Source organism: Scatophagus argus, chromosome 17 (genome assembly GCF_020382885.2).
Source record: "Scatophagus argus isolate fScaArg1 chromosome 17, fScaArg1.pri, whole genome shotgun sequence".
In the NCBI taxonomy this organism is placed as follows: domain Eukaryota; kingdom Metazoa; phylum Chordata; class Actinopteri; family Scatophagidae; genus Scatophagus; species Scatophagus argus.
In genome coordinates this window covers 19,802,522-19,827,979 of record NC_058509.1, presented here as the reverse complement: position 1 = coordinate 19,827,979, position 25,458 = coordinate 19,802,522, and the positions used below count along the sequence as shown (strand labels likewise).

At 40.3% G+C, this 25,458-nt stretch overlaps 1 protein-coding gene across 4 annotated transcripts; it reads left to right on the top strand.

Moving 5' to 3' along the window:
- The first annotated feature begins 20 nt into the window (after positions 1–20).
- top2b (DNA topoisomerase II beta) lies at positions 21–25,458 on the top strand. Of its 4 annotated transcripts, none has more exons than XM_046417056.1 (36): positions 21–614; positions 2,093–2,257; positions 4,998–5,088; positions 6,174–6,237; positions 7,447–7,592; positions 7,686–7,783; positions 8,461–8,673; positions 9,182–9,355; positions 9,438–9,539; positions 9,635–9,772; positions 9,879–10,017; positions 10,852–11,009; positions 12,350–12,475; positions 12,553–12,663; positions 12,890–12,995; positions 13,114–13,223; positions 13,776–13,868; positions 13,959–14,073; positions 14,770–14,891; positions 15,260–15,408; positions 15,513–15,744; positions 16,641–16,775; positions 16,957–17,157; positions 17,254–17,449; positions 17,538–17,629; positions 17,900–18,055; positions 18,161–18,244; positions 18,976–19,170; positions 19,248–19,374; positions 19,701–19,859; positions 21,412–21,628; positions 21,738–21,820; positions 22,153–22,248; positions 23,819–23,950; positions 24,034–24,119; positions 24,981–25,458. In XM_046417056.1, the coding sequence occupies exons 1-36, from the start codon at positions 573–575 to the stop codon at positions 25,143–25,145; spliced, it is 4,818 nt and encodes a 1,605-aa protein (XP_046273012.1). In that variant the 5' UTR covers positions 21–572; the 3' UTR covers positions 25,146–25,458. The 4 variants fall into 4 exon arrangements, with proteins under 4 accessions (XP_046273012.1, XP_046273013.1, XP_046273011.1 ...); XM_046417057.1 differs by having other exon boundaries at positions 17,897–18,055; positions 23,822–23,950; XM_046417055.1 differs by having other exon boundaries at positions 17,897–18,055.

Below are 25,458 nucleotides of genomic sequence, written 5' to 3'. Positions count from 1 at the left end.
GAACATGGGCCACTCAATGTTGACATTTTGTATTGGTCGAAGTGCCGGTGCCTTTGAAAAGCAGCCACCTGATTGGTGGGTTTATCTGCGAGACGATTCGCCGTCTATCTTGCAGATGGAGGAACCGGACAGCGGGTGCTACTGCTAGCTAATAATCGTTTTAATTCTAAATGAAAAGTATTTAAGTATATCGTTTTCAGAGCATTTCTGTTAAACTTCTATTTTATTATGTTGAGTTTTCACCTGAAATTGTAAACCAGTTTCTTGCATGCGTTTTGTACAGTATTTATTTGGGAGCAAGTAGCCCGGTTAGCATCTTTGTTGGAAGTTTAGGCCTACTGTGCCACCGCTTGTCGATTTTAACAATAGCCGCGATACACTCCCCTCCTCTGCTTGTTTTGCTGCATTCAAAGGATTATCGATAAAGCAAACTGAGAAACAACATGGGAGATAAACAGGTTTGGATGCCTTTCAGTAAGTGAAACATTTGGTATGCGGACGGACTTTTAATTTCACCACAATCTAAGGCGTTTCAAGACATTTGAAGACAGAAATCAGGATCACAAAGGGAGATGTCCAACAGCGCAGCAGGAAGCGGGGGGCTTGCTTGGATGGTAAGTTAGTTTGTAATACAACTAATAATTTTGTGTTTCGTTATCTAAACTGTTTTAATACCTGGATGTGTTATGTCCATCTTAGCACAGTGATTCGAGCCGCCAAAAGCTCTGGCTAGCGTTTAAATCTCTTAGCAAGTCCTTAGTGTCGGTTCTTCGATCCGCTTGTTAAAGACCAGCGGGCTGCGGGCTCCATTTAAATTCTGACCGAGTTGCAAACATGGGTGTCTTAAGGAAGAATATTGCAAATGCTTTAGCCCCGGTGCAAGATCGCTTATTACAAAGATAATGACACACTTACAACAAACCAAAGAATCAATTTTACAAGTGAACGTTGCCTTGTTAATCCACAATTTAATATGAAATATACAACAATAGAGTACAACAATAACTTGTAGCAATCATAATGTGTGTTGTTTATTACGGTGTAGATGCAATGAGTGGATTAAGTCTTACCTGAGTCCATCTGCTATCTCATTTCACATTAACGAGTGGTTTTACTTGGTTGCCAGTGATGATCGTTGAGGGACAGAGGGAGTGAACTCACATGCTGCCCCCGTTCGTAAATCACTTGGAAGCGAATTTCCAACTAACGTCTCATGTTGAGCCGAACTTGTTTGACACAAGCAACTGTTGAAGTATGCCATGGGACAAGTGTATCAGTGCCAATGAACTGGAATTTCCAATGAGGTCGATGGTTCATATAAGAGTACTAACCAGTATGATGACCCCGACCACTCACTCACACACAAACACATGTTCACTCAAAGGCAGATCCTGTCGGTTTGAAGTTTCTGGTGTTTTGATGCCACGGATGTATCAGGATTTGATCCCACAGTACTGTTCAGAGTAGTCACATATCAACAGCATTATTAACACGGACGCTAAAACAAGGACACAGAAGTCTGGTTTTGCAAGCCATTGTTTATCCCTTTTAAAACAATGTGATGGTAACCACACAGGTAACTCTTACCTATAAATATAAATAATATTCTTAACAAATAGTAATGTAAATGATAAAATATTTTTTTGTGTCGCATATGAAATTTTAAAAGTTCTACAACTAAATACATTTTGTTGATTGTTCTAAATCGTTGTCTTTGAATATCACAAATACCTCACATCTTATCCTCACCAACAGTTAGCCAGTTATTTAACTTAGTCAAATAGTAGTGTAGTTTGAAGAGGAGAACTGGAAGGTGTAAAGCTCACGTTATTATAAACACAACATGATGTACTCATACCTTCAGTACAGTACTCATACCTTCGTTACAGTATTATGGCCCCTAGTTTCCTTTTGTGGACAATCCCTCACCAATATGACAAAGCCACAGAGAGGACAAGGGCGTTTTCCCCATGATGGTGAGAACTGATAATCTGCTGTCAACAGCACCTCACAGCAGAGCCATGTACTTGCAGGTCCCTGGAGTTTTATCAGTTATGTCTGTATTAACAGCAAAAACAATTGTGCCTAACAGGAGGCTGCTAATGGCAGAGGTGATGTTGGCAAGATGGAAGCAGCCAAGAAAGACAAGGCAGGCTCCAAGTTGTCTGTGGAGAGAGTGTACCAAAAGAAGACCCAACTAGAGCACATTCTCCTCCGTCCAGACACATACATCGGCTCTGTTGAGCCCATCACCCAGGTGAGCCCAGGGTAGACTGCCTTTCATTGCTGACTTTAGGGAAACACTGTCAGACAGATACTGTTATTCATAAACACTGCTCATTTTACATGTTGGTATTATGCTACAACACTGTAACATTTTCTGAAGAGTCCACATGTGAGAAAAAGTAGTCACATAAAGCTGGTTGATGCTTCAGTTGTTCCCAGTACCTTTGGGAAACTCTCTGTTTTCTCTCTGTTTTGTTCATGTCTGCAGGAAATATTTTCAGAAATTATATATCAAGTTTTATAAATGACCAACTCACTAGTTGGAAGCCACACTAAGGAGAGCAAAGGTGTTTTACAAGGCCACATGTGGAGCTGCAGAGGCAAACTGTTGTTGTCAGTTTTCTGATAGAACGGACTGACAGCAAGAGGGAAAAACTGTTCTGCACAAACACCAAATGAAACATCTTTAATCCCGTTTGACATGTAATGAAGTGTTTGTTACTGATGGAGGCTCGTGTCTTACAGTCTGTCTGAGGCAGCCGAGCACAACTAGATATCTTGAAGTCAGAGAGAGCAACAAGCTGACAGCTGATGTGAGATCGAGATTTTTGCTCTCCCGAAGCCACATCCCTGGTTTGAACTGAACTTTTTTCACCACTGTCCCAAAATATATTTATATGTCTATAATATGTTTAACACGATCCCAGTTATTATCATTATTATACAGTACAGTTATTAGTATACAGTAGAATCAGAATTCCTTTATTTATCCCCGAGAGGAAATTCTTCAATAGAAATAAAAAGAGTAGCATAATGTAATAAAAAAAACAATAGAAAACAGGAGCTGCACACAGGTCGACGCATGTGCACTGATCCCACTGAATAACATCGAAATGGGGCTGAAACTAACTGTTATTTTCATTGCAGATTACTTCATGGTTAATTGATTTTTATTTCTCTATAAATGTGAAATATTGTGGAAAAAAACTGAGATTGCTTTTTTGACCAACTGACAGTCCAAAGCCCAAAGAGTCTTCATTTACTGACAATGACAAGCAACAAATCCTTACACTTAAGAGGCTGGAACCAACAAATGTTTGACATTTTTGCTAGAGAAAGACTGAAATGATTAATCGATTATCAGAATTGTTGGCAACTGGTTCTCTTCTGTGGTTCATTTTGCCGGTGTGGCTGTTGGTGACCAGCCCACCACTGCTTCAGACGGTGTTGTAACTGCTGTGACGCGCACACTGCTTTCAGCTGTCACTGTCACGGCTCATCGGCTTTGTGTGCGCCCGCACCTCGGTTTTAGGATCACAGTTGTTTGTCATTTATTGTGGAAAATGTAAACCTTCAATAACGCGGTCAAAACTCCAGCAACACCTGTAGTATATAGCACAACTTCATTGTTAGACCGGAAGGTTTCAGCTTGCGGCCTTCATCAGGGTCATCATGAAACACACTGATTTGTTGTTTGTTTGTTGCATGGTGACCTCAGTGAAGGCCAGGAGCTGAAACGTGTTGGTCTAACAATAAACTTGTTCTATACTCTACAGGTGTCGCTGGAGCTTTGATCTTTTAAGATTTTTCTCCCCTCACCTTTGAAGTAGGTGAAATTGTGCAACATGCAGTAATGGCTCATCATCTGTAATGCCTATTACAGATTACATTTAATTCACCCAAATAGTGTCATATTGTTAATTAGGACAAATAACATATACAAACAACACAAATGTCAGCAGTGCGCTGTTGTAAGACTTCCTTGTTTATACAGAGCAGCACATCAGACTGACTGAACACATGAAGGCACACTGTGGAATGGCTCAACTACCACATGCTTAAATCCTGTGTGCCTTTGACTGAGAATAGTCACATATCCATGGAAATAAACTCCTGTAATGGTAATCATTGTTTTGGCACCATCTGGGTCTGCATTGAGAGGCCATCTGAATGCTGTGGGGGAAGTACTCTGTTATTGTGTCATTTTAGCTGTAACTCGCCAGGAAACTGTTTCAGCATTAACTTTAAATGCATGCACAGCAGTCAAGTTAGGCAAATTACCTCAAACACGTGCCGCAGTTGTTTTGCTGCTTGAAATGAGTTGTGATAAGTTTGTTCTAGCAATGATGGTATGTGGTGATGTATATTTCATTAATATGTGCTATTTGCTTTATTGTTTTTCATGTTTCGACAGAGCTTTTTTTATTTGTATTTTCTAATTATCAGACCTTCATTTAAGTTTCCCGCCACAAAAAGTTGTAGAAACTTCAATGCTTTACTAATAGAACTTATCTGGTGTTGTCTGGTGAAAATTACAGTATTTTTTGATATCACAATATATACTGCAGAAAGGAAAAATTAAACATTTTTTTTTTTTGTTTTTATGAATACGATCACATCTCATGCTTTCATACATTGGAGCAGCAACACGAGCTTGAATAACTGTGATAAGCCGACTTGCATATGACAGCTGCTACACAACAATTTGTGCTCTACCCACACAGAACCTGTGTTCTAAAATTTCTTTTCTGCGTGTGCGAGTATGTGTGCATGATAAAATAGTCGTCTTTTGTATCCTCATTTCCCCCAGTTATGTCCTCCAACATCTGTTGGTATCTTGTATATCTATTACTGCTATTGAACCAACCCCTGATAATCTATCTGTTTTTTTGTGTACTCAAAGCTTTGTTATTTTGACAGCAGAATATTTTACTGTCACTACTACCAATGTGATGTCCACTGAACTTCAAATGACTTGTATGTTTTTTCAGCAAATGTGGGTGTTTGATGAAGATGTTGGAATGAACCAGAGGGAAATCACCTATGTTCCTGGACTGTACAAAATCTTTGATGAAATTCTTGGTGAGTGTATGCTTACTGTTCGTCTTCATTCGTCACTTTAATCTGCACAGTTCATATAAAGGTTCATTTGTCTTTTGAGAATGTCCTTCTATAACTGGGATATTGCAGGCTTATTATCACTATAAATATGTCGGTGTCATTCACTGAATCACAGTCTGCTGTTGGCACTGCTCAGAGGCATTGATCTAGGACTCGTCAGAGATTAGTTTCCCCTCCGAGCCTGTCTTTGTGTGCGCTGTTGGCAGCCTGAATGGAGACAGACAGACAAAATGAAAAGTCGACTGAGAAATCATTTCAGTGTTTGTGGCGGCTCAGTCAAAGCTGCGCTCTTATCTAAGTTCTCTGGTGTTCAGTCAGCTTTGTTCAGCTAAAATAAAGCAGTTGTACGATCTGTCTGTTGCAGTTTTAATGGCTGAGTACTGCTGTGCTTGATGCCTCCACTGGTAAAGTGCACTGGTGTAATCAGTTTTTAAACGATGCTGCTCAACACTGTGCTCGCCACATGGGAGTGTTGTTGATGATAGCTTTCATCTCTGCACGCTTGGTCCACTTAGCCTTAGTGTTTATAGGGGTGCTTGATTAATGACACTGTTTCGTTGTCTGGTTATTACTGCTGTGATCATGAAACTACACAAGAGGAAGGCACAGGCCAGGAGCAGATATTTAAGGCACTCAGCAAAAATAGAATTTACGGTTTTAATTTGTTTCGTCTTTTTTGTCACTAAACAGAACGTTGAGGGGGTACAAGGTTCTTATCCATGTTCATATTGTAATTATTTTTATTCAGATATGATAATATTGTTGTTGTTTGTAGTATTACCATTTATGGATCAGAAATCCCTATAAATGTACTGCTGTGATACTGAAAATACCCATTACATGTTTTATCTGACCAGCAGCCCAAAACCCCAACATATTCAGCTTTTACAATTTAAGATTAAAAAACAACAAGAAACAACAACAGAATCGCGGTAAATCCTCCACATTAATTGCTGCCCAAGTTCATTTATTATGTAGGCACCGTGCTGGATACTTGTGTGTGTGTGTGTGTGTGTGTGTAACATTTTGATGTTTTTCCTTGGCAGTCAATGCAGCAGACAACAAACAAAGGGACAAGAACATGACTGCCATAAAGATCACCATTGATCCGTGAGTTACATTGTTTCCTAATTGCCTAAAAGAGTGCACTAAGAAGAATTTGTACCCTGATAAAACACCGCCTCCACATGCTGGATTTTAACTTGAAGTCGAACATTTCTTTTTTTTGTCCCGTGATCCATCTCAATGTAGAATCATGTAAATTTATTTGTAACTATTTTGAGGTCATTACAACCTTAAAAAAGAAACTCCTCTTGTAAAGAAAATGCTGTAAGTTCTGTTACGGTGCAAGCCTGTCCCTACCAGTATTCAGAAGGCTGTTTTCCTCATGCTGTGGACACAACAAGGGCTTAGTGAATACAGGGAGAGGGTTTGATACATGAATCCAGCCAAAACTACAGTGTAATGAGCCTGTGCTGAAATGCACTGAGCTCTTGTTCACCCTCAGAATGCCAACTGCAACCACATCTGACTGTTTGAACAGCAGTGTGTCCTTCAGCCGATCTGCTGCTCTCTAATGTCTGCTGCCGTATGAATGATACCATTAGTCCTGCCACGCTCAGGTCTCTGCAGCTAATGTGGTTTTATAGACGTGTAAATGTTCCTCTCTACAGCTCCCTCAGCCTGTTTGTGGATGAGCTTATAAAGCACTTGCATCATTACTTTGAGCCACCACAAATCTCACTGGATCATATCATATCAGAGGTGTATTTGCTTGAACACGATCACTAACAGATCATTGCTCCGGTGTCCATGAGTCTGTCTTTGTTCCTGTTCAAACTAGGCACATGCTTCAACAGTGAGCCAGTTTATTATCAAATTAACAAATTGCTGGCTTTTTGATACTGGTACCAGTGCAGTCCCTGAGTGTCTGTACTGATAATAAACTACTAAATACTTTGTCACATTGTAGAAATGGTAAATATTTCTCTACAAAAATACTTTTTCTTTTTTCTTTTTTACCAAAATAAAGCATGCTCACATGTGTCAACATTCATTTTGCTTTAACACAAAGAAACCATACATAAATCTTGATTAAGTAAAAATGCTATTTAAAATTTTCATCCACTGTTGTTTAAATCAAAAGCTTTGAAGGAATCTGGCTAGATATGAGACAGCAAGGTTTTATAACTTAAAATGTCTGTGGTGACCAATACACCAATACATAATCATACACACATACATTTCAGATTGCATGTGTCCAAGTTCTATTTGTAAAGCTTCTGGAACTTATCCTGCTCTTTATTCCTCATCTGTCAGTGAGTCCAACACCGTCTCTGTCTGGAACAATGGGAAAGGAATACCTGTAGTGGAGCACAAAGACGAGAAGATGTATGTCCCAGCTCTCATTTTCGGTCACCTGCTCACCTCCAGCAACTACGATGACGATGAGAAAAAGGTCACAGGTGTGGAGCCATCTTAACATCTTTATCTGTGGTTGTTGAAGTGAGTTGGGGGAAGGTGAATGCCTGCAATGCTAACTGCTTGTTTGGCCCCAGGTGGAAGGAATGGATATGGTGCCAAACTCTGCAACATCTTCAGTACCAAGTTTACAGTGGAGACTGCATGCAAAGAATACAGACACAGTTTCAAACAGGTGAGCATGTCTCTTCTGTGGAAGGTGCTTTGATTTTTGTTTTGGACACACACTCCAGTGTTAATGGGCAGGGTTGATTTAAATAAAAGCGCTTGTACATAGCAGATGCTTTCTTTTTTTGGTCATAGGTGGTATCTTCCACCATACTAGAAGTTAAATTGTCTGTAGAAATCAATATGCTTTCTGTTTTCATCATCTCCCTCCTTTTGAAAGCTTTGTTTTTTCAAATAGAATATTGTATAGTATTTCCTGATTTGTACTGTAGAGACAGTGAATGCAGAAACTGGTAAGATATTTAAGATGATGGTTTGTTCACAGACAGCAGTGAGTGATTTGATGTGATTGTATCAAATTTCAATACAAAATCCTCATCAGTGCCACAGTAAAGTAATTGCTGTTTTATAGGGTTTTGATGTGTGGTCATATGTGAGGTAAGGCTGTGTATATTATCACCCTCCGGGGTTGCATGGACACAGTTTTTAAGTCACTGGGTGTTAAGGAGGTGGGCTAAATGCACATGACACAGTAAGGGTGGTCTGAGAGTAAGAGGACCATGCATATACCTGTGTGCATACAATAGTTTGTAACATTTTAAATGCTAAAATAATTTACAAATGGATATGAAAACATTACAGACAGTGGCAGGTGTATGTTATTATGTGTTTTATTGTCCCCAGACGTGGCAGAACAACATGAGCAAAACCTCTGAGCCCAAGATCAAGTTCTTTGACGGGGACGATTTCACCTGCGTGACGTTCCAGCCAGACCTGCCCAAGTTCAAGATGGAGAAACTTGACAAGGATATTGTAGCACTTCTTACCCGCAGAGCATATGATGTAGCCGGCTCCTGCAAGGGGGTTAAAGTCACGCTGAATGGGAAGAAGTTACCTGTAAGTCTTTCTCCATCCCATAACGCATTTCTTTCTTTTTTTGCTCTACCACCTTTTTAAAGTTCAGCATAAATCTAATGTTTTCAGAAGTTAATGTATGTTGAGCCACCTAGGACATAGATATAGGAAGTCCATGTTAGGGATGTCATGATAACAGATTTTTACTATATTGTTATCATGGAAAAAAGAATTCATGATAACAATATTAATGGAATATCTGTAGAAAATCTGACCAAAACATACTTTACCTGCATGTTTCAGCCTCACAGACACAAATTAAGAGTTATGATCACACAAGTGATAAAGTTAAGAGTTATGATCACACAACATACAGGGCATTATATGCTACTGAGCAGTTTGGTGAGCATGATTTTCCTAAATAATATGAACCATAAAATATTTAGTAATTTATACTGCAGCTGTGGTCCATGACTTATGACAGGCCTGATTTGAGTTGTGAATGTTACTTGTTGAACCTAAATTGTTTCTGTCCTGCCTGTCACTAAAGGTTAACAGCTTCCGCAGCTATGTGGATCTCTATGTGAAGGACAAACTGGATGAGACAGGTGTGGCGCTGAAGGTGGTGAATGAGACTGTAAATGACCGGTGGGAGGTTTGCCTCACTATGAGTGAGAAGGGATTCCAGCAAATCAGCTTTGTGAACAGCATTGCCACCACCAAGGTATCTAAATATGAACAAGAAAAACCTTTTGCCTCCATGCTTGCTCATTCCTCTTCTAACACTGAGGCTATGTATGTCTCAGGGTGGCAGACACATTGACTATGTGGTGGACCAGATAGTGGCCAAACTTATTGAAGTGGTGAAGAAGAAGAACAAGGCGGGCGTGTCAGTGAAACCCTTCCAGGTGGAGTTACAACTGCAGCATTTCTAACTCATGGAGCTGTGATTGTTTCATTGTGTGTTGAAAAATGATTAACCTTCCTGTCATTTTTGCTACAGGTGAAGAACCACATCTGGGTGTTTGTGAACGCACTGATTGAGAACCCCTCGTTTGACTCCCAGACCAAGGAGAATATGACGCTCCAGACCAAGAGCTTTGGGTCCAAGTGCCTTTTGTCAGACAAGTTTGTCAGGGCTGTAAGGACACTTTTCATTTTCTTTCAACTCCTCACTCTGTTTTTGGTTTCCCGTGTAAAATGGCTGAGCATCAGTCATGAAAGGATTCTGTCTCTGTCACCTGCAGGCGACCAACTGTGGGATTGTTGAGAGTATACTCAACTGGGTGAAGTTCAAAGCTCAGACGCAGCTGAATAAGAAGTGCTCATCAGTGAAGCACAGCAAGATCAAAGGCATCCCCAAGCTAGATGATGCCAACGATGCTGGTGTGTTAACAGAATTATTATTTATTAATGTGTAAAAGAATGTGTTACTCTGACTGCCCACCACTGACCGTAGACCTACCTCTTCAACTGCTGACAAAACATTACAGAGCACATTATTAATGTCACTCAAAAGCATTGCAAGGCTTCAGGAGTGCATTAATTGCACATTATGGTTATTATTTTAATTATTTATGTGATATAGGCTTAATTGACACCATTGGGGACTGATTATGGATAATAGTGGAAAGACCTTTATTTACTTAAACAGTGCCTTTAATTCTAAGCTTCCATGTTTCTTTATGAAGATTCATTATTAAGGTTGGGCTGGTATAAAAGCGCTCATGCCAGTTTGATATTAAGCCAATTGGACAAGTGTACCGAATTTTGCCACTAGGTGTCACAAATGGTCTTCGGCAGAGCACAGGGACTAGCCCAAGATTCATTTGGTTCTGCCAGTGAGTTACTGTGAGCTGCTACCTCATTGTTTTGTGCTCTTTGCAAAAGAGCAACAAAGTGTAAGAGTCTGGCCACTGTATTTTGCCAACCTTGGTCAGAATTCAGACGTGCAGTTTTGTGCTCAAATAATTTTTCACGTTAATGCTCCCTAATTCTCACATGATGTGAAATGCTCACACTGTAGGCTGTCTTAAAGCAAAGCGTCATATTTAGATTTATTTTAGGCAATTCTGAGGACCAGCTTGGGAGATCTTGTTCTAATGTAATTAACTTTCCCACTATTACAAATCAAAATGTCTGCTGTGGAAAAAGGTCCGTTACTTAAGACTAAATTAGTGTGTGTGATCATATTATCAATTTCCCATATCCATATCCTAGGTGGCAAACACTCCTCCGAATGCACACTGATCCTCACTGAGGGAGACTCAGCCAAGTCTCTGGCTGTCTCTGGACTGGGAGTCATCGGTCGTGATCGCTATGGAGTTTTCCCACTAAGAGGAAAGATCTTGAATGTGCGAGAGGCAACACACAAGCAGGTATGAGACACACAGTTCTAACAAAAATGTGGTAGGGGAGGCAGTAATGATGAAGTTACCTGTATATTGTATCCAAATAAAAGCAATTTGATTACACTTGCAGAAGTAAGTCATATTAGAATGAATGTGTAGTGTGACAGTTCATAGAGTTCCACAAATAGCAAACAGCTTGTGCTGACGCTCACACATCATTTACCAAGTCATTTTCACAAAGTAATAATATAATGAAGGGCTGCCATATTGAGTCTGACTCTATGAGTCAGATTCCATATATATATGTATATGTATCTCAAAAATGTCAAACGTTTGCTGGTCCCAGCTTCTTAAATGTGAGAGTTTGCTACTTTTCTTTGCCATTCATGAAATGGACTGCTGGTGGAAAAGAAGCAGAAGATGTCACTTTAAGCTCTGATTAGAATTTCTTTTCATTTTTTTTTGTTTTAAACTTTTTATAGACTAAACGACTAATAGATTTATTATGAAAATAATATCCATATGAAAATAATTATTAATGGAAGTCTTAGTATGTTCTTTGGGGCAGGGATTAAAATGAATCGTTCCCATTTTCTAGAGTCCTAATGCCCCAATATGCACCACTGAATACATTTAAAGGTGGTTTCATGAAAGCTAGGAGGAAGTTCTGCACCTTCCCATGACTCGCCCATTCACTAGATCAAAACATTGTTAAATATTTATTAGACGTTTGAGAGTACTAAGCAGAATTTAAATCTTCTAGACTTTCAAACGTGTGTGTTGTTGAAGAACAGGACTTGGCAGGAAAGACAACAGAGGGTAGGAAGTAATTGAAGATGAGCTGAAGGTGTTCTGAAGGGGAAGCCTGGCTCTGCTATTTTACAAGTCCTTGTTATCAGTGTACTGTTAGATCCCATCCAGTGTCTTTTGATCTGTTATCATTTAGTTGTAGCCAAACAGGCATACCACTTACAAGTCCTTCTACCTTCTGTCAAATGTTTTCTGTCCCATTAACGCTGATTTTGCCCCTGAAAAATGTCTGCCTTTTTTTTTCTTACTTTTCTTAGCATCTGCACATTTATGTCAACCTTCTGCCATTTCCTGCTGAGGAGGTGGTGTACAGTTAATCTGTGTCATCTCCTTTGCTGGAGCCTCCTTGCCACAGTTTATATGAGCCAACGTTGTTTTCAATTTTGCCAAAATAATGAGCTGGAAGCAGCCAAAATCTGCTTAGGTTGGCTTTTATTGTCAGTGGGAATAATCTTCTTCCCTTTCACATAAACAAGTGATTCAAAATGACAATAAAATTAAATTGGAGCTTTATTGTATTCTGTCTTGCATCTGACAGTACCCTTTTTTGTCGACAGATCATGGAAAATGCTGAGATAAACAACATCATCAAAATTGTGGGCCTCCAATACAAAAAGAGCTATGATGACCCAGAGTCACTGAGGAGCCTGCGTTATGGCAAGATCATGATCATGACGGATCAGGTGACCTGCCTCAGACAACTTTAGTACAAGAGATAGCCCTTCAACCAGTAGTTCTAACATTTCTCGTCTTGTCCCAGGATCAAGATGGCTCGCATATCAAAGGTCTTCTTATCAACTTCTTCCACCACAACTGGCCATCCCTACTGAAACACACATTCCTGGAGGAGTTTATCACTCCCATTGTCAAAGTAAGAAGGAGACGTATTCGCACGCAGTGTACATTACTATCTCTGTGTACCTGATAACAAGCAACACTAAGCTGCAAAATATGATGACCCAAGTACACCAGAACTTCTCTTATGCACATTTTTTGCCTCACAGGTTAATTTGCATGAAATACTTGGTGAACAGGATGAGAACTTGAGACAAACAGAGTAAAGCTGGACCTCATTCATATCAATTTTTTGTCTGCAGGCAACCAAGAACAAGCAGGAGCTGGCCTTTTACAGTATTCCAGAGTTTGATGAGTGGAAGAAACACACAGAGAACTATAAATCCTGGCATATAAAGTACTACAAAGGTTTGCTTCTTTTGTCTTTAAATTTATGAAGTGCAAACTTAGCTAATTATTGTTTTTATTAATTCCTTCTGTTGTATGAAAATTTGTTTGAATTAAAAGTGTTTTATTCTTGTTCCAGGTTTGGGTACAAGTACAAGCAAAGAGGCAAAGGAATACTTTGCTGAAATGGAGAGGCATCGCATCTCATTCAGGTACAGCGGTGCGGAGGATGATGCTGCCATCACTCTGGTAAGTTTAATGCTGCAGCTCTACACTGTTCTGTAGGGGAGCAGAAGCAGTGGCGACACTGCTTCTCTCTGATGGATGAGATGTGTGGCAGGGATGTTCTGTTGGACTCCTGAACAGATGATTTTATGTTGCTTGTTCAACGATACTGCTCTGTATGGCTAAAGAGCAAGACACCTCTTCTGTTTGTATGTCAAAACAATATGGGATGAATGCTGCTCAGAAGTATGTGTAGGCCTGGGAAATAGTCTTTGATAACCATGTCTATATTGTAGCTGGAGTTTGGTAGAAAACCAACACATTTTTCAGTATCCTATCTTCTCAATAAAAACTTGCTTTTCATTTAGCGGAGAAGGTTTTCAGCTGTTATGTATCTGTATGCTGCTGGAAAAGTAATTAAAAATTATGATTTAAACTAAAAAAAAGTGTCTTATCAAAAAACAAGCGCATGAATATGAGCAACCAGATGATACTTGGATGCTTTAAACACATTATGGTCCATGAGTTTGTAGTAAATGGAGGCTGAGCTGCATTGTTGTTATTGTTTTGCTTCAGGCTTTCAGTAAGAAGAAGACAGACGACAGGAAGGAGTGGCTGACTAACTTCATGGAGGACAGACGCCAGAGGAGGATGCATGGCCTGCCGGAGGTTTGTGACTTTGTGTCTGATACAGTGATGAGGGAAGGTTAGACCTCTAATTGGAGTATGTGTATTTATTTTCCTTTTCATTTTTTTCAGCAATATCTGTATGGAAGCCAGTCCAAGCACCTCTCCTACAATGACTTCATCAACAAAGAGCTGATTCTCTTCTCCAACTCTGACAATGAGAGGTCCATTCCATCCTTGGTTGATGGTTTGTATTCTCACTTCATCTCAATGACGTGTGTGGTGTGCTTTTCTGTGTGCCTTTTCCTTAATCCATAGTAAAGTTTTTTCTGCATAGCATAATTTTTGAACCAAAGAAAATTGCAGCTCAGATCCTCTTATATACATGTTTGACTCACAGCAGTCAACTCCCAGCTAATCCATCCACAGCCGCTACATTTTACACACTTTGGCGCACTGAGAGAGGACTTCCTATGGTTTCTCATAAGGCTGTTTTATTTCTTGTTGTGTCTTTTCCTGCCTCTTGCACCACTCGCCTAAACTGAACATTAGTTTTACCATTTGGTGAGAATGCAGCTGTCACAACACTCTTGTATGCTGCTTGTGTAAAGAGGGCAACTCCACAAAATATCCAAACCTAATTCTGTGAATACTGTGAGGAGTTCATACTCCTCCCTTCCAATATTGTAATAAAACTTTTTAAAATAGTTTTCTTAATTGGCATTTCATTTATTCTACCGTTGTGCATAGTCAACCCCAAAGGAATATTCCAAGCCAGCAAAAACCATGCATGCTACGTTGCTGGTACGATTCCTGCCAGCATGTCATACTCTCACCCTGGTTCTTCTCTGCCTCTCTTGTCCAAAAAAGGGAAAATAATGGTTAAAAAAATCTTACAAAATAAAAGACGGATTGTTGATTGGGATGTGTGTTTTGTTTCTAGGTTTAAAGCCAGGCCAGAGGAAGGTGCTGTTCACGTGCATGAAGAGGAATGACAAGAGGGAAGTGAAGGTAGCACAGCTGGCCGGGTCAGTGGCAGAGATGTCTGCCTACCACCATGGAGAGGTAAAGTCAACTCGATGTCTTCCAGATGTGTGGAACAGTTTACAGAGTGATGATTATAATGGAGGACGATAAGCAGTTACTGTCCAAATGTTCCATCCACTGTGAAATAATGGATCTATAGCTTTTCTCCTACTGACAACAGCGTTAGCTAGCTGTATAAGAGACAGTTTGAGTTTGGGCTTGGTATAATCATATTAACATGGGAGTGTGCTTCCAATAGTCAGGTGACAGCTTAAACTGGAATCAGGTAATCTGGACAAATGACCAAATCTTAAGGTTTTATACTTTTCCTGCTGTGTTGAGTTATTGCAGCTATTCTCTATTCCACTCTCTACTACTGACGACCTATTTCCCATTTGTCCCGGTAGCAAGCTCTCATGATGACCATAGTGAATTTGGCCCAGAACTTTGTGGGGAGCAACAACCTGAACATCCTGCAGCCCCTGGGTCAGTTTGGCACTCGCATCAATGGGGGCAAAGATGCTGCCAGCCCTCGTTACATCTTCACCATGCTCAGGTAAAGTAATGGCGAACATAATAGCTTGAATTTTTTTAGTTATGCCTGCAGTAGTAAAGGTCAGTTTGATTACTCAAGTTTGATGATGGTCTCATTTCCCTCAGTCCTCTTGCCAAGCTGTTGTTCCCTGCGGTGGATGCAAACCTGCTCAAGTTCCTGTACGACGACAACCAGAAGGTGGAGCCCGAGTGGTACATTCCCATCATCCCAATGGTGCTGGTGAATGGTGCCGAGGGCATCGGGACAGGTTGGGCGTGTAAGATCCCCAACTACGACCCCAGAGAGATTGTCAACAACATCAACCGCATGCTCAACCACCAGGACCCCCTGCCATTGGTAAACAGTCTGAGGACATTCATCTGTTTGACTTCTGTAGTTCACTCATTAAGCAACATGACTGATGGGTCCATTATTTGTGATTGACTATTGACTGTTAACTTTGTCACACTGACTGATTTACATGTTACACTGTGGAAGCTTTGATCTTTATCATTTGATTCTTTAAAAAATGTTCATTTTTTTGTGGTTTCACCCGTTTCATCAGATAGGCACTGAATTGAATTTCCAGAAAATGAAACACAGCTCAGACAGTATCAGACAGTGTAAAACTATATTAATATGGCAAATTACATATCCTGTGAACAACATTACCCACCCCAATTTAGGCAAGAGGAATCAATGAAAAATATCCAATAAGAAAAAACTGAGAGCCTTAAACTACTGACAGATTAGGATAGCCACCTCTCAATCAAAAAAAAATCTATTACCCCAGTCAAGATGACATTAAGTGATAGTAGTGATAGATTTTCTTTCTACTAAACTACATCTGCCGACTCTACCACTGCACAGAAGGAAGGAAGCATGCTTCTACTCATGGAGAAACATTACAGCTCAGCCAAGAAGAAACACTAATGTCTGCATCCCATCCTGTCATGAGCAAGCTTCTCTTCCATGAGTGATAAAAAAAAAGGAAAATAAAAGAAAATAGTTCTTTAGTCACCCCTGAACAAACTAAACTGAAATATAGCACTATAGTTAAGAAGTATTTTGGTGTCAAAGACCAATAGTGGTAGTCTTACAGTAGTTTACTTCAGAAGACATAGAAGAATAAATGTCTCAATGCCAAGTTCCCTGACTGGAATGTGGATGCAGGCAGCAGTTTTTGTCTTTGCATCAAAAATTGAGACCATCCTCTCATTTTTTCTCATTGTGTAATTGTTCTCCCCAAACAGCTTCCCAGTTACAAAAACTTCAAAGGTGTGATTCATGAGCTTGGTCAGAACCAGTACCTGGTCAGTGGAGAGGTGTCAGTCATAGACAGAAACACCATTGAAATCACAGAACTTCCCGTTCGGACATGGACACAGGTAAAATTCAGCTTCTTCTCTGTAGGATATCCTATATCGGATTTTTCATCCAACACAGAAGTTATATGCTCCCCTTATGAAGAACTGGAATATTTAATGATAGTAAAAGGATACAATAAAAGTACGATGACTGGTATGCATTGTCAGATGTGTTACTGTGCGTTTCCCCTCCTTTGTGAAGGCCTATAAGGAGTCTGTGCTGGAGCCAATGCTCCAGGGCAGCGACAAAACACCAGCTCTCATCAATGACTATAAGGAATACCACACAGACACTACAGTCAAGTTTGTGGTTCGCATGTCTGAGGAGAAACTGGCCCAGGCTGAGGCAGTTGGTCTTCACAAAGTCTTCAAACTGCAGTCCAGCCTTACCTGCAACTCCATGGTAAACTGATTTCACTTCAGCCTAAAGTCAAATATGCACAATGGAAACTGATTTCTGTTCTGTCATTAACTAATTTTTAAACCACGTGACCATCAGGTGCTGTTTGACCACATGGGTTGTCTGAAAAGGTACGAGTCAGTCCAAGACATCCTGAGGGAGTTCTTTGAGCTTCGGCTGCACTACTACAAACTGAGGAAGGACTGGTTAATGGGCAGTCTGGGAGCTGAGGCCGCCAAGCTGTCCAACCAGGCTCGCTTTGTACTGGAGAAGATTGAAGGAAAAATCTCAATTGGTAAGAAACAAAGAAAATCTGATTCTGGCATAACAGTGAATGGTTGAACATGGTCTCTTTTCTAACCTGTATTTTGTTTTGTGAACAGAGAATAAATCTAAGCGTGAACTGATCCGCATGCTGGTTCAGAAAGGCTATGAGTCTGATCCAGTGGCTGCCTGGTCCAAGGCCCAGGAAAAGGTACTGTACAATGGACATACAACAACATGACAAAATCAAACATCATTACTAGTACAAATAAGTATGTGACAAGAACAAATGGCATCAGTTTAAGGTTTTGTAGCCTTCTTTGCTGCATCCATTAACAGTATGAAGTGGAGCAGCTGTTGTACCACTCGCAGCACCGTACATTACAGCATGTCACTACATTAATCATGGAAGTGAAAGCAGACGGCAAGCATGAGGTAGTTTCTCTTAAATTAGGTCTTTCTTGTTGTTTGAGTCCAGCAGGCTCAGGAAGAAGATGTTCGAGATGGAAACGAGAGCGATAGCTCCGTGGACTCCGGCTCCTCGTCTGGGCCAAACTTCAACTACATCCTCAACATGCCTCTGTGGTGCCTGACTAAAGAGAAAGTGGAGGAGCTGCTCAAACAGAGGGACCACAAGGTATTCTGATGAATTATTGTACTTCTTTTATTTTCATCATCTCATCAATAGGCACCTGTCGCAAATTTCAGGGCTTTTACAATGTCATTTTGTACTGATGTCCAGAGAGGAGAGCTGAATGATATCCAAAAGAAATCTCCAGAGGACCTGTGGAAGGAAGACCTGGCAGTGTTCATCGAGGAGCTGGATGTAAGCATTCTGTTTTATTGTGGTGCCAACATGCAGTGCAACACTGAGAAAGGTGATAGTTGACCTCAGGGGTTGATGTACAGTTCCACTTTCTTTTTTCCTTCACAACAAGTCATTACAAGGTCACAACTCTTCTTCTCAAACAGAAGTGCTGTTTTCATTCACTTCATTCACAGTCACTACTACCTTCCCTTTTTTTCTTTGATCAGTTTTTAAAGGTATATCTCAGCATTTTGGGATATATGCATGCTCAATTTCTGAAAAAGACCTACTTCACTCTACACGCAGGAGGAAACAACTACCTTCACTTAAAAGAAAACAAAATTCCCCTACTGACACCTCACTGATTGCTATATTGTGTATTCAAACTGTATGAAAACTGATAAAAATTGATCACAGATATACAGACTACCTGTTTCTCCTTGTTTTTTTGTGCTAATCTGATTTAATTGTTTGCTTGTAGCTCCATATTTAATAGACAGACTGAGAATGATATAGGTTTTCTCATCTAGCTTTCCATCACAAATCAGATAAGTGTATTATCTATGTTAAATATTCATGTGAGCATTAGAATGCAGGTTCTCACTTTTCCTCATTGTTTACTTAATGGCCTTTATTAGTGACCTTATTTGTTCATGTTGGCCGTTTTAGTACAGGCTTCTGTTTGGGAATTGATTGCATGTAGACAATTGATGTTGTGTAACCTGAGGAATAATGTGATTGTCCATCAGAAATTGGAGGCCCAGGAGCGAGAGGAACAGAGTTCAGGCAAGGCCATCAAAATGGTGAAGGGGAAGGTGGGCAAACCTAAAGCAAAGAAGATGAACCTGGAAGAGACCATGCCCTCTCCGTATGGTCGCAGGGTGGAGCCTCCAACTCAGCCAATCAAATCTGATGCAGCCAAGAAACTGACCAAAAAGAAGAAGGTATCAGCTGCACATGTATTAGTGATACATGAAGGGTCAGGAGTCCAGGATTGTTACAGGTTGTGTTTTTCTCTCAGGGTGACACAGATCCGGCGGTGAAGTTGGAGTTTGATGACGATGGTTTGGGCGCTGAGGGAGGGACAGGAGAAAACTCTGTGGCCAAACCAAAGGCTCCACGGGTTAAGAAAGAGAAGAAAGAGCCTGGTCAGTACTAAACTGAAAACTTCAATCAAACATGTTCATTGTCTTTTCAAAGTTTCATTGATTTAGCTTTCTGTCCAGTAGTAAAAGTACTGAATTATAAAGGCCAAATTTAATTTTATCCTTTAAGAGGGAGCTTCATGACGGATGAGGTGGATTTTTGTAAGAAATTATGGAACAGGACTTGCTTTATCAATCGATGAATGGCTTATAAACACAGATATTTGTCAGCTGCAACTGTCCAGAAATGATGGAACATTCTTTCTGCTAGTTACGCTGTGTCGGACTTGTCAGCACCGAGGTTGGTAATCGTGTTTATTGTATTGCAGGACCTCCCAGAGTGAAAAAACCTCCAGGACCCAAATGTACCCCTTCCAAGAAAGTGAAGAAGAGAAACCCCTGGTCAGATGATGAGTCCAAGTCAGACAGCGACCTGGAGAACACAGAGCCCATCATCCCCAGAGAGAACAAGTCACAGAGGGCATCAGGTAAAGTTGGGCTAAATACCATTCTACATAGTTTGAGTATTAAAGGGTTAATCAGGCGATATCCTATATTTTTCACTTAAACAACTCTCATGAGAAGACCAGAACCAACAATGAACGTAAAGTACTGCGTGCGTGTGAAAGTCTGACATATCTTCTTCCTGTGTGCCACAGAGCTCCAGTGTTGTGAGTGAGCCACACTGTTGCACTCGGTTACACGTTCCTTCATTGCCATGAACATGCACACATACACACACACACACACACACACTGTTATTTATTCTGACTCAGTTCCACAAACACTGTCCTGCTGCCATCGTGGACTGTTAATTTTAGCAAATGTAAATATAGACTCAAAACCTAGACAGGAGAAATAATTGCAGTGACACTTTTTATATCTATAACACCAGGATAGGTGTTATAGGATCACATGATGAAATGATGACATTTGACATCCAAAAGGTCAAAGGTCAGCTTCGCTGCTACAACATAATGTTTTCTGTCCATTAGTCAGCGCCTTAACTCAGGAACAGAACAGCAGGGCCTAATTCACATTTAGTCAGAAACTGAACTTAGTGACTCTAATCTTGGGTGTCCACCTTGAAACTGTGGTCCCTTCAAAACTGCCAAGGTTGAAGGTATGTGTGAAGCATCCATGTTTTTTGCACCAACGTCCATATTTGAAGCTTTGTAGTCCACTGCAAGCTCACTGGTTTTGATGATACTGAGACTCAGGTGATTGTAGTTGCATCCTGTGAAGAGGCTCTGTATCAGTCACTATATGCATATTATATCAATCAAACTGCACCTTTATGTATGGAGGCAAACGAACCCAAGGCATTAATTCAAGTTTTATATATATATATATATATATATACATAGGGAGTTGTTAATTCCATTTCACAGTTTCACAAAAAGTAGTGCTGTGAGGTCAGCTGTTACAGTGACTGTGATAAATATCCCACTTTTGTGATTACATTAAAAAAAGGAAACCTCACTCAGATTTTATACATAGGATGATGTGTTCTTTTCCTATGAATCAGCTGGCTGCAGATCACAATACATCACAGTATATTGAATTATGAGTTCCGTATTGTGATATGTATCATCAGCAGATTCTTGCCAATATACAGGCCTACTTATAAACAAGAACATAATTTTTAAGTTTTTTCAATAAATGCTAGCAGTAATTTAGCAGACTTTAATGTTCCAGTCTTTGTAGCTTTTTTTAACTCTTATAGCATCCGTACAGTATTTTTCATCCTTTGACACTCTTAATATATACAGATTCTTTGATTTGATCATCAGCATCAGGTAGCTGGTTACAGAGTGACTGGTAGCATTTCATTTCAATCCACTTCAAGCAGCCTGGGGCCTAAGCTAACATGAGAAGTTGGTGTACATTTCCTCAGTCTGATTAGCCTGCATCTGCTTCAAGTGTCTGAGGGCTTGTTCTGATGCAACCCAGCTGCAACACAAGTAATTATTCTACATGGCACCAGAATCCACAGCGTTAGTAATGTGATTTCACACAGACTCCACTCCTGTCTTTCAGCTTCCAAGCCAAAATACACATTTGACTTCTCAGAGGAGGAAGAGGAGGAGGAGGCTGACGAAGAGGAGAATGGCGATGATGACGTGGCCTCTTCTCCAGTGAGATTGTTTAAAGACGACTTCACTTCTGAAAGCAAGGAGCGCTACAACGACCATAATGATGATGACGAGGACGACGACAATGAAGACTCCTACTCTCCCCCCAAACAAAAGCCAGCGTAAGATTACATCTCTTTGAACGTGTTATTCTTGGTTGCACAGTGGCAGATGTTTGATTGCAACCAAATGCAACAAATGTTGAATATGTTCTTCTGTGCTTCTCTGAAGGTCTGCGCCTGTAGCTAAAAAGAAAGAGACAACCAGCATCTTCTCATCCAAATCAGCCTTCTCTGAAAAAAGCAATGACAGCGGTGAGTAAAGCACAGTGTTGACTGTGGTGATAAGCAGTGGTGGACAAAGTAAACAAAACCAATACACCTGGTGAAATATTACTCCAATACAAGTGAAACTCTTACTTGAGTTAAAGTAGTGGTCTACTTGCTTTGAAAAATACTTTTGCAGGATTTGTCAGTTGCTGTTTATGAACACAGTAATCAGGGATTTTGGACAAATACAGTTGAATGCTAAGTCTTTTCTCTGGGGCATACTGCCATTAAATCTGCTGTAAAATATAGACCAAACCAGAAATGTGTACAAGCAGGACAGTAAGAGCAGTAAGTAAACATTGGTATGTGTTTTGTAGATGGATCCAAGTCTGACAGTGACGATGACAACGGCCCGTTGTTCTCCACTTACTCCAGCAGCTCTGGATTCGACAAACTGTCTCCAGCAAAGAAAGGTACTGACCAGGGCTCCAGCACAGTATGGAAAAGTAAATAATATGATTTTAGCAATTTTCAGGTCTGGATCTGAAAAAAAAAACAAAAAAAAGATTTCAGACTATTTCCCCTCGTCTGTTTTCTGAAATATAAAATTGAGAATTGCCCAAACGCTGTGAAGAAAACTTTCTTTCAACTTTCGGTTTTTATTTATTTAAATTTAAATTTTTGGGAACAGTTAAAAAATATTGTAGTATAGCTCTAGCTAGTTTAGTTCCTCTCTGTGCAGAGATGTTTGACAGTGGAACGTCATCCAGTAAAGGAGTGTGAACTGAATCACAGTGGCTAAATGCAATTTTGTAGAGGGCTGGTTTGACAGTCTCAATTACAAAGCCTGGTTGGCTAAGATGCAGACTTTGTTTAAGGGGAAATTCTTCTTTCTTACAGACATTGCAATTTTTCCCGACAAAGAAAATGAAAACATTGGGCGGCACGGTGGTGCAGTAGTTAGCACTGTCGCCTCATAGCAAGAGGGTTCCAGGTGCGAATCCCGGTCTGGGCCCTTCTATGTGGAGTTTGCATGTTCTCCCTGTGCCTGCGTGGGTTTTCTCCAGGTACTCCGGCTTCCTCCCACAGTACCAAAAACATGCACATTAGGTTAATTGGCTACTCTAAATTGCCCCTAGGTGTGAGTGTGAGAGTGTGTGGTTGTCTGTCTTTGTGTGTTGGCTCTATGTTTGACTGGCGACCAGTCCAGGGTGTACCCCGCCTCTCGCCCGTAGTCAGCTGGGATAGGCTCCAGCCCTCCTGCGACCCTGACGGATAAGCGATATAGAAAATTACGGAATGAAAGATATATACATACATTTATACATTTCTAGAGAAATGTATGTCCGTGTGTCCGTCACAGTACAGAGTTCAGTAGTCTGATGGCGACAGGCAGGAATGATTTCCTGTGTCGCTCTGTGGTGCATCGTGGCAGTATGAGTCTGTTGCTGAACGAGCTCCTGTAGCTGATCAGCACATTGTGGAGAGGGTGAGAGGGAAAGTCCAGTATAGTTCTTATTTTGGACAACATCCTCCTCTCAGACACCACTGTCAGAGAGTCCAGTTCCTCTCCCACAACATGGCTGGCCTTCTAAATGATTCTGTTGAGTCTGTTAGTGTCCCTCACCCTCAGGCAGCTGCCCCAGCAGGCAACAGCATATGTGATGGCACTGGACACCACTGACTCATAAAACATACCACTTACCTACACAATAAACCTCTAGCTATTTCTATTCAGATGTCAAAATGGTCTGAAAAGCTAGACCCGGAAGTCTGGATTATTGAGCCTGGAGAATTATTGTGTTTTGAAATGGACAGCTCACGAACCCTGAGTGACACACTATGTTCACAAGAGGGCGCTCTAATGCAGCATCACCGTTACTCAAGGGAGAGCGGATTACTGACCTATTCATGAGTTCAGTCACAGTTAAAGCCGAGCTTATTAAGTCTAATATGCATATTATAAAGTAACTCATCAAAGCATGATATTATTCTAATGGAAAACGTGATTGTGGAGGTTACATTTTTCTGTCTGATCTGCAGCAGCTAAGAAGCCGTCTGATGCAGCTCCCAAACCCAAGAAGCCACCAGCACCAAAAGCAAAGAAACCAGATAAATCCATCTGGGATTCCGACTCTGACACTGGGTCGAAGAAGCCAGCACCAGCTCTGAAAGGTACAGTACAGAGTCTTGTGTGTTCTTAAAAAAACATAAAAATGAAATAAAATTTGCTGATGATGGTGAATGTTGTGGTGCAGGTAAAGGCAGGGGGAGGAAGAGGAAGGGCTCTGGCTCTGAAGAGGATTACAGTCCAGTGAAGAAAACGGCAAAACCTGCCGGCAGAGTGAGTATCTACCTGCGTTTATTAGATGGTGTTTGTTTTTGACGTGTAAAATCCGTAAGCTGCCACTGTGAACGTCAGTGATGGGACAGAGGTTATAGGGGACTCTCTGTGCCTCATGAATGTTCTGCTCTCTGAAGTTTGATGTTGTATTTGATTTACATTACATTTACTTGACAACAAATATTATATGTCTTTGAAATAGGGTTAGCCCTATAAGCCCTTATTAATGTCTTTTTCTGTACAACCATATTCTACGACTACAAGGCCATGAACTTTCTCTCATTACCTTTCTAATCACTACTTATTGATAGCAAGTAAGGAGGTTGTACACAAGTTGCAATTTTAATGTGATTTGTTCAGTATGGGCTTTATTAAGGTGGCTTTAATAAGCTTATAAAATATGAGCTAGATTAAACCTAGCACTATAAAGTAGTTAAAATTAGCTCCACCTTGGCCAGCTAAAACATTTAAATGCTGTTCACACATGGCTGCACCAGTAATAATAATAATAATAATAATAATAATAATAATGACATGTATAATATAAAATTTTTACCATAAAATAATTCATAACACATGTTTGTGATCAGGTTTCTACATGTGTACTTTTGGAAATACTTAAAGTGCATTTTGCTGATAATAAATCTGTACATTTACATGAGTGTCATTTTCAATGCCGGACATGATTGTAAGTATAGTTATATTGCAGTGTTGCTACTTCTACTGAAATGTGGATACTTCCTCAAGCACTGCAAAAAATGAAGGTTGAACACACAGGCTGAAGAATCTTACACAACTTTGATTTGCAAAAATAACATAAATGGTAACTACAATAAAGTTTTTTACTGTCTTCCCATTCAGAAACCTCAAAAACCTCCATCCGATGACGAGGACGATGACAGCAGCAGTCTGAGTGCGATGAAAGCTCTGTGCCGCGACAGACCGGGCAGGGCCAAGAAGGAGGTGAAGTACTTTCACGAGTCAGACAACGAGGATGACGACGACGACGATGACATGTTCGATTAAAACAACCTTTGGTCACCTTAAAACACAATCCACTTGTATGGAAGTTTCCTCCTCCCGTGTTCCCACAGACTTTTGTACATTTCCTGTTTCATTTTATTTTCATTAATGGTGATGTTCGATGATTTTTAACGTGTAGGTGTTTTACACTTTTTATTATACATATACAGGTTTCTTTTTTTATGCTCATTCAAATGTTCTGTATTTGTCCGAAGCCGCTTTTAGAAGTTTAGAACGCTGTGCTTTAGCACATTTTAATTGTTAAAATACTATGTACCTTTTTGAACATGAAGTTGAAAGTAAACAATGAAATGTC